Below are 9,330 nucleotides of genomic sequence, written 5' to 3'. Positions count from 1 at the left end.
TAATTAATCTGGCCCTTTAAAAAAAAAAAAAAAAATCCATACGTCCACTCACCACTGTCCAGTCCAATGTATTTAGACCACACCGAAAAGCTAAGACAACAAATTTTGGAAATTCAGACAAAGAGAGAAGGATCCTGTGAGGTTCGATAAATTCCTATTTAATTTTTGTTTCGTCAACGATTTCAATTATTTAACTGTTTTGACCATTACAATGCTACACCATTGCAAGTTTACACCATTGCAATGCTACACCATTGCTATGTTAATCCAAATGCACCCATTAGCCATTACTCATATGCTTTTATCTTTTAAACCCAAATGCACTCAACAGTATATACCATTCCAAGTCCAAAAAACTCTAAATTTAATTTAAATGCAACTAAATTACTATAACTTTGCCAAATCACTTGTAATATTTTTATAACTTTGTCTCCCATCTTAAATTTTTGAAAAATCATTGATTATACTACACAATAGTATAGATTAAGTAGACTCATTAACAAAAGAAAAGATATTGGAATTTGCTTATACTTTCAATTTTTTTTGGTCAAAAAGTCAATCTTGACATGACATTTTTAATTAGTACTACCATTCTACCAAATTAAACCTTTACGTCACTCCACCAACGGATCACAAATTAATTAACAGAAGATTAACGCATTGTTAATTGCACAAGTTGCATGAAGACAAAAATAGTAAAAAAAAAACAAACAGAAAATAACTAATTAGGAAGAAGCAGTTAATCCAAGAAAATCAGAAGCAGATTTAGCCATAATATGAGAAAACTCATTGAAACTAATAACACCGTCACCGTTAGAATCAGCTTCCCTCATCATCTCCGTCAACTCACGGTAAGTCAACGGATGTCCCATTTTAGCCATTGACCCGGCAAGTTCCGCCGCCGTAATCGAACCGTTACCGTCGCGATCAAACGACCGGAAAACCTCCATCAGCTGCTCCTGGTTGATCAGAACCTCTTCGTTGAGATCAGGCAATATCGCCACGACAAGCTCGTCGAACTCGACGGATCCGTTGCCGTTGCGGTCGATTTGGTTTAAGAGGAGAGAGATCTGATCGCCGCGTGGTTTGATCCCTAGAGAACGGAGAAGCGCCGCGAGCTCAAGCTGTGTTAAGCTGCCGTCGTTGTTCATGTCGAAACGTGCGAAGATGTCTTTGAGTTGTTTGATTTGATCGGTTGGTTTTGTCGACGCCATTGATGAAAGGATTTGGAGTTCTTTCTTTTTCTAGGGTTTCATTTTGAAAATGTTGGCGATGAATAGTTACTTAAAGTAGAAGAAACCGCGTTTTTGGAGACGAAGTTGAAAGTAACAATAACTATTATTGATATATGTAGAGTTGAATAGTAAATTAGAAATTTAATTGCATTATCTAAAATTTTTAGATTGGTGCTATTTTCAATTATTGGATAAGATATTAATATGTGGAGACAAATTAAAGGAGGGATTGACGGTGAAATCATTAAATTGGAAATTGGGTAGGAAGCACAATCACACAGCTATATTCTTGTCTTATAATTATAATAATTTTTTTTTCTTTTGGTGATAAATATATTCAAATGGACCGGTACCGATTCTTTTATTTTATGTTTTGATGTTTTTTTATTTACCATATAAGAATTTTAAGGTGTATGTATTTGTAAAAAACTCAACAATAATCTAAGGTATTTTTGTTTTCCAAATTTCTACTTAACGTTTAGTCAGATTATTTCTAACATCTAAAAAAAATAGTTGAAGTATATATGTTTATGTTTTTATCATACAAGAATTTAGTTACCATTTATTATTCACCATCCGTATTATTAAACATACTAACTAAATTTATGTAATAGGTTTAAGTATAATAAATTTTGATCGTTGTGCTTTAAAGATTTGGAAATTAAAAATTTTCAAGACCATATGAATATGATATTGAATTTTATATGAGGTGGATATTAGTAGAGCAAGAACCTGTCAATTTATATGAAGTTTTCTTAAAGCAATATCATTTGTTAAAATTTTGAGTGGTATAGTAGTATGAATTACTTAAATTTGCAACAAGCACACTAAAAGAAAATTCCAACCTAGTGGATATCTTTATTTCGATATAATTTAGGTGAAGTTGTGAATATATAATCCAAGGAGTAGAAATTTTCTTCGACGATCTCATAACGACTTACAAATCTTAGGTCAAAGTTGGCATTACCACAATTTGACATTGACGAAGAATTTTGAACCCTCTCTTGTCCCCAGAAGCTTCCAAACAAAAACTCACCATTCTTTGAAAACTCCTCTAACGCTTGTTCAACTTCTTCTATACACCTAAGACCTTCCATCTCCATACTCATCATCATAGAATCTTTCCTCCATCCCGAATCAACCTCGGTATTTTCTTGACGACATTCGCAACAAAGCCCCATTCTTTTTATCTTTCGATTTATCCCCCATTTTGTGTAACACTTTCTCGTGTTCTTGACCAGCTTTTGAGGAAGTCCAAGGAAGATGAAGATCGCGATCTGGAGAACAAGACAGTTGCAACAACACGATACAACGACGCAATCAGCTGCAAATGTGTTGAGATCTTCCATGGAATCTTGAATGAGAGAGTCGAATAAGAGATAGAAAGACAATATAAGAAGTTAAAGAACAAACTAAATCCTAACATATTTTGGGATATTTGGTTTGAAGAAACTCCTTTGTTCTTTGCTTCTATAAGGAAGGCATTGGGGAAAATTGCTAAGCAAGGATATAATAAATGAAGTTATATTTTAGATATATAATATAATGTGTGAACAGAAATTATGAGATTACGATAATCGTGGCTAATTTTTCCTTGAATAACACTCTACATTAAGTAAGCCATTCGATCAAGATATTCTTTTTTGGTAGGGTATGGCCGAAAGAAAATGGTTTTTGATCAAATTATTAAAATCATTTCTTTATCTTAACAAAAGAATAAAGTTTGTTTAATGAATATCGTATTAGAAACGTAGATTCCATTCGTCCTCGAAGCTGAAAATGAGCAAGTGATTACAAATCTTTCTGGAAATTAGCAATCGAAGTAATTAATAAAGTATTAAAAAGTTCATATAAATTGATAGAATGAGTGTGAATCCCTTGAAAGACATGACGTAATTCAAAACTCTTTGTGGAAAGCTGTCCATTGTGTACACGCTAAGTATATTTTCTTATAAACATCAAAAGCATAAGCTATGTGAATCGGTACATGAAGATACGATGACACATTGATACGTTTGGCAACAATATGCATTGACCTTTTTAAAACAAGACCATGCCTAACTGCCTAAGTATGGCGAAGATTAAAAAACAATAACAACTGGGCAAAATTAATCGATTCGTTTAAAGACTACGGAAATAAGAAACAGATGTTGAATAGTTGCTTTTATTGATCAAAATATCGATTGAAAAGTACAAGAAATCAAGCACAGTGAGTCAATCTATGAACTGAGTCGTGCGTCTTGAAGTTTTGTGAAGTATCTTGCCCTTGCTCTCGATTTCATCCCGTATCATAAAGACGTAGTTCCCTTTTATAGAGAAACCTTCCCAATCCTAATCCTCATGGGACTTGGATTCGTGTAACCGTCTCTTCATGATATAAGGCCGTTTTCCGATATTTCCTTCACAAGATAAGGTTATTTTCCAATATTCTCTTGATGAGATCAATTTCGAATATTCTCTTGACAATATCATTTCGTCAAGGAACACAGTCGGTGTCAAGGTCCAGTTACGGCCCGTATTGACTCAATGCTTGCCGTTACGGCCCATATCAATAGAATCTTCTAGGGAATACATAATTCTCCATTATTTATGGAATATATCATAATTATAATAAAAATTTTCTATTATAATTTATATGATTAAAATTATGCCCAACAACAACAACAAAAATTGTCATCAAGATGGAAATAGAAACATATAATAGGTAAGTAATTTGAAAAAAAAAGAAGAAGACGTTTTAAAACAAACGCTTGCCTTGCCTCATGAAGTTTTGGAAATGCTTAAAAGAGTTGTGTAACTCATTTGATCCTTGGGATCTCTCGGGCCAAAGTTATTGAAAATTTTCTCAAAGTTTGGGAATACAATAAGCTTCTTCTTTTCTTTGGGCTTACATGATTGGATATTTGCAGATTTGCTTATAGAAATTGGGCTTAATAAATTTGATTCATGAATATTGGTGGAAAGCAAAGTTTACAGAAGTCCTTTATTTTTGCAAATCGTTTGTGTAATATGGTAGCTCATAATTTGGCTAAATTTGATTTTAGTTAAGAATTATTCTGATTTTGTAAACCCGTCGTCTTGGCTCAAACAACTTATGTGTAAATGATTTGTCAAATTAAAAAAAATATATATATAATCGAAAGTTAGAATACGATGATCACGTTAAGGGAAAAAATAGAAGGCTTGCGAAAAAACGCCATCAACAAAACAAATGTACTCCGAGCAAGCTCTTCAAAGCGGTTTGCATTATATCACAAGTTAAAAACAGCAAACAGGATCGAGTGCAAGTGCTTATAGTACCAAAAATCTTTAGCCCTCTTAAAGGCATGAACTAAAGATTTCATGATTTCCGCAAGTGCTTATAGTACCAAAAATGTTGGAAGCACAAGAAATTAACACGTTAGAATGAGAAGAAATTTTAGATGTGAAGCTTGATCGTTCGAGCATAGCTTACGTTTGGGTTTGGACAGATTTTAAAAGCACGTTAATGTTTTTCAATGGAAGTGTGATTAGAGTCATGCATTGTCCTATATACATATATGCTCAAGACCACTCACGTTTTATCATATTATCTTTTGAGGTAAGTAATTTCATAGAAGTTCTATTATAATCCACTAGTAAAATTATCTTGATACTATGATTATAAAAAGAGACTTATGAACAAAATCAAAACTGAAGATGATACATAGCTCCAAGCAAACCAAAAGACATCCGAAACAAAACTACAATAAAAAATTATATTCTACTAAAACTTGAATTCGATCCGAAACCGAGAAAGCATACCATATATACCATTCTCCATTGTATACTATGCTTATATTAGTTTGACTATAAAAATCATTTTTGTAACCATAAATCAAGCTTAGAAACTCTTCCCAAGCTAACCAAACCGAAATAGCAAAACTTGGAGTTGGATATATATTAGTAAAAAAAAAAAAAAACAAAACATAAATAGATGAAAAGAAAAAGATTCTCTTAAATTAAAGCTGTTTTTTTTTTTTGACTAAGATTGACATCGGATCACACAAAACCAGCTCCATGTTTCATTATTAGATCCCATAAAAATTGTCTCTTCATTATGAATCTGTGTGATGATGAAGTTGATGTTGTTGATGATGATGATGATGATGTCCAAATATCCATTTCCATCCTTTGAAACTCTTTCGACTCTTTCTCATCTCTCCTCCATCTTTCCGACACGATCCTCCTCCTCCGTGTACCAATACGCCGTCGTTTACATCTCCTCCACCAGAAGAATCAAACTTAAGATCAATGAACCCTGGCTCTTCTCCTCCGGTGAAGTAACTACTCTCTTTCATTGACATTACCCTCCTCGTAAAATTCATCGCCGTCGAATCACTTTTCCGATTCACCTCCGTCGTCTTCGTCGCCGCTTCGTAATTGCTCCTCCGTGGTGGAAGATTCTCCCTCCGATTATACTCTGTTTCACTAAAATTACTCCTCCGAGTTGGATACTCTGTTTCACTGAAATTACTCTTCCTCGCCTCGAAACCGCTCCTTCGCGGCGGCTCCGACTCACTGAAATTACTTTTCCGATTCTCCGTCGTCGTCTCACTGAAATTACTCTTCCTCCCTCCTTCGAAGTTACTCCTCCGATGCTCCGTCGTCTCGCTGAAGTTACTCTTCCTCCCTTCGAAATTGCTCTTCCTAGGGTACTCTGTTTCGCAAAAACCTAATCCGCCATTAACACTCGAGCTTCTCGCGGCGGAGAACGCACCGGAATACGAAGACCCGTCTTCCTCCGATCCGATACAATACAAATCCTTACCACGGAAACTACAGAGCGATCTCGATCTCGAGACTCCTAGTTTCTTCACATCATTGTTATAATCCAAACCCCATGAATCATTGTTACTGTTCTTCTCAAAATCTCTCTCCTTTTTCAGATTAATCTTTCTGAAAAATCTTCCGATCTTCGAGAATCTATGATTCTTCGTCCTCTTATTAATCTCAACGCAACTGCTACTACTCCTCTTGAACACCACCACTTCCTCTGTTTTCCTCTGTTTCGTCTCTTTCCTCTGTTTCGCCCTCTCTTCATCGATGAGGGAAGAGATCCGGACAACGTTTTCTTCGGGGACAGAGTCTACGGCGGCGTTAGAGGTTCGAGTGGGAGAGATATCGGAACAAGAGCAAGAAGAGAGTCGCTGCTCGCCGCATTCGGAGCAGACGAGATTGACTAATCTGTCGTTGAGACAGTACGGACAAATTCCGACGCCGGAGGAAACTGATGGATGTTTCCGGCAAGTGAACTCCGAGGGAGTGCTGTAATATAACGAAACGTCTTCGTTTCTTCGTTCCATTGCTGTTCTCTTTCCTCTTTCTTTCATTGCCAAAAGCCAAAATCAAGAAACAGAACAGTTTCCCAAAAAAGAAATTAAGAAACAGAGCAACACAGAGAAAAAGTTTCCAAATTTGGGATTTGTTTTTGGTGATTGAAGATCCAGAGAAGTGGAGATGACGATCAGATCTTAAATTAGAGTTTGTTTTTAAAAAAGCTTTTTCTTTATCTCTGATTTTGATAGATGAGGGAGAGGATTTTTGAAAGAGTGAGAAAGTGTAGTGACGCCTTAGCTATAGGCTTCGAGAGTGTTTGCTTTAGCTTTACGTTTTCATTTTTCTTTTCTTTTTTTTTTTTTATTTTTCTTCCCCTTTTCAATTGCCCCACAAATTTTGTTCAAATTTATTTCATTTTAAAAATGACTGGTTTTATTACTTTTATTAGTATTGTTTATTATCTCAATTATTTCCATGATTATTGACATCATATCCTCAAATTTGGCCAAAGTTTACGGTTAAAAATATTTTTTTTAATGGAAAATGATAATGATATGGAGAATCAGAATTTGATTGTGAGAATCGAGAGCGGTAATTAGCATTGGGATTATGAAATAATTTAGGAAAATCATATGAGAAGATTCGTTAGAAAACGTATAGTTAATTTGTTAAAAAAAAAAAAAGTTAGGGAAAGAAAAGGAAAAAGAAAAAGTGTATGATCAAGAAAGCACCTTAGGCTTGTTTTTTCTTTTTGTGTGTTTTTGAAATTGGTAAAGCCGAGGACAAAATTTTAGGTATCAAACTCAAATTTATATAAGTTTTGGTAAATTATGATTACAGTCGAAGTTATTAGTCTCTTCTGTAAGAAGAATCAATAACTAAGTTTGCCAAATTTACAAAGCAACTAGTTTGAACTAGTGCTGGGCACGGGACGGGTACCCTTGAATTTTCTCCGACCCATTACTCGTTCCGACCTTAACGGGTAACAGAAAAAATTTACTCATACTCGACCCTTAAATAATGGGTACCCGGAGAAACGGGTACCCGGTAAAAAATAATTGACCCTTTACTTGTCCCGACCCTTTATTATTACCCGGAAAACGAGTACCCGATAAAAAAATGTTAATAATCGCAATAATAATTTTATCTTTTGAAATCCAAAAAAATGAAAAATTCATAAATTTATGCAATATATAGTTCCAAAATTATAAAATTACGAATTTTGAAAATAAAAATAATATATTAATTCAGTTAGGCTAAGTTGAACTTAGGTTTTAACTCTAAATCTATAAATTAATAATAAATAATAATAATAATAATACAAAATATTAACGGGTATTTACGGGTCGGGTAGCAAAACGGGTAAAAGACCGAGTAACGGGACGGGTATTGAAAACTAAACTAATACCCTATACTCGTCCCTTACTCACGGGTAATATAAATATAATACCCTTTACTCGACCCTAAAGCTGCGGGTACCCTTCTTTTTGGGACGGGTACGAGCCGAGTAACGGGTCGAGTACGGATAACGGGTATTAGTGCCCAGGCCTAGTTTGAACTGTGTGTGTGTTTTTTTGTTGTTGTTGTGGTATCTTTTTATCACATTCATTGTGTTGGATTTAATTTACGGTATCAATCAATATATAAGACAAAAACAAAAGTCACAAAATTATTAAAAGAGACTACAAAGAATATATTTTTTTGGTTTTAATTTTAAGATAAAGGTAGAGATGTTTGATTTAGACAAGATGGCATTTTCTAGAAATAAGTCGGTTCTAGTCATTTTGTATGGCTGATTCTATGCGAACATGCACGTCAATGTTTTAAATTGTCCAAACATATCTATATGAATCCAAAAACATTATTGCACAAGTAGACAAAAACGAAAAAGGAATAAAATGCAAGAGAATGAAATAACAAAATTGAATACAGGAAGAAATATATGTGGAGACGAATGAACGAACTGATCATGCGTTTGCCATTTGTAATTTTAGAAGTCAGTATTAATCCTCTTGTCAATTTCTTTAATTAAGTCACTTCCTTGTACCCCATAAACACATGCAAAATATACATCCAACCATAATGATGTGATTATATCCTAATTTCATATCGTTTTTGTAAAACTAAAAATGGTATACTGTGTGCTGCAACGGTAACACAAATAATAGAGATTAGTTTTGTAGGACTTTTTTTTGTTTTCATGTAACAAAAATAAGTTGCATAAAGAGTTTTGAGAAATAGACAAGATATGACTAGTTTCGTAGGATCTATTTGATTTTTCTTCGTTTTATTAGTATTATTATAGACTCTTCTAATGATTAAAATTGTGCATGCTTTGTCCTTTTTAAGTTTTACAATTTAGTGTCTTCATTATATAACATCATTTTATTGCTAACATTATCTTAACTTTTTATGAAATGATACAACGTGAATATAGTAAATTCTGGGTATATAATTTGTGTGATAGTGTAATTTCCGATTTGAGGAAAGATATTCGTAAGTTTTAAAACACTAGGGTCAAATCAAACTCATTTCTTTGGGTTTCGTGGGTACAATAAATACTAGAATCATATACTAAAAACCAAGAAAAAATAAGTTTGACTTTCGTAAAAATAAATTAATTACCAATCATCTCTTGAAAGCATAACATATAACCCGAGGCATGGTATGGCCCAAGATCATCATTTTTTTCTATTTTTTAAGTTGATTTCGGGTACATACTTCATACATGTGTCGTGCGGTGTGTTTATTCTACAAACAAAACACACGAAACGTAGTAAACAAATTAAAAAAAAAA

The 9,330-nt window shown here is 33.8% G+C and overlaps 3 protein-coding genes across 3 annotated transcripts; all 3 read right to left on the bottom strand.

Moving 5' to 3' along the window:
- LOC104710324 (probable calcium-binding protein CML16) lies at nucleotides 609-1,593 on the bottom strand. Its single transcript, XM_010426904.2, has one exon. The coding sequence runs from the start codon at nucleotides 1,212-1,214 to the stop codon at nucleotides 726-728; it is 489 nt and encodes a 162-aa protein (XP_010425206.1). The 5' UTR covers nucleotides 1,215-1,593; the 3' UTR covers nucleotides 609-725.
- LOC104710323 lies at nucleotides 2,064-2,796 on the bottom strand. Its single transcript, XM_010426903.2, has one exon. The coding sequence runs from the start codon at nucleotides 2,582-2,584 to the stop codon at nucleotides 2,081-2,083; it is 504 nt and encodes a 167-aa protein (XP_010425205.1). The 5' UTR covers nucleotides 2,585-2,796; the 3' UTR covers nucleotides 2,064-2,080.
- LOC104710322 lies at nucleotides 5,187-6,848 on the bottom strand. The gene has a single exon (XM_010426902.2). The coding sequence runs from the start codon at nucleotides 6,584-6,586 to the stop codon at nucleotides 5,312-5,314; it is 1,275 nt and encodes a 424-aa protein (XP_010425204.1). The 5' UTR covers nucleotides 6,587-6,848; the 3' UTR covers nucleotides 5,187-5,311.

Source organism: Camelina sativa, chromosome 9, assembly GCF_000633955.1.
Source record: "Camelina sativa cultivar DH55 chromosome 9, Cs, whole genome shotgun sequence".
Classification (NCBI taxonomy): domain Eukaryota; kingdom Viridiplantae; phylum Streptophyta; class Magnoliopsida; order Brassicales; family Brassicaceae; genus Camelina; species Camelina sativa.
Note: the sequence above shows the minus strand (reverse complement) of the source record. Positions and strands in the feature narration are given on the sequence as shown.

Coding starts and splice junctions, on each gene's coding strand:
- LOC104710324 (XM_010426904.2), bottom strand. CDS start 1,214: ATGGCGTCGACAAAACCAACCGATCAAATCAAACAACTCAAAGACATC.
- LOC104710323 (XM_010426903.2), bottom strand. CDS start 2,584: ATGGAAGATCTCAACACATTTGCAGCTGATTGCGTCGTTGTATCGTGT.
- LOC104710322 (XM_010426902.2), bottom strand. CDS start 6,586: ATGAAAGAAAGAGGAAAGAGAACAGCAATGGAACGAAGAAACGAAGAC.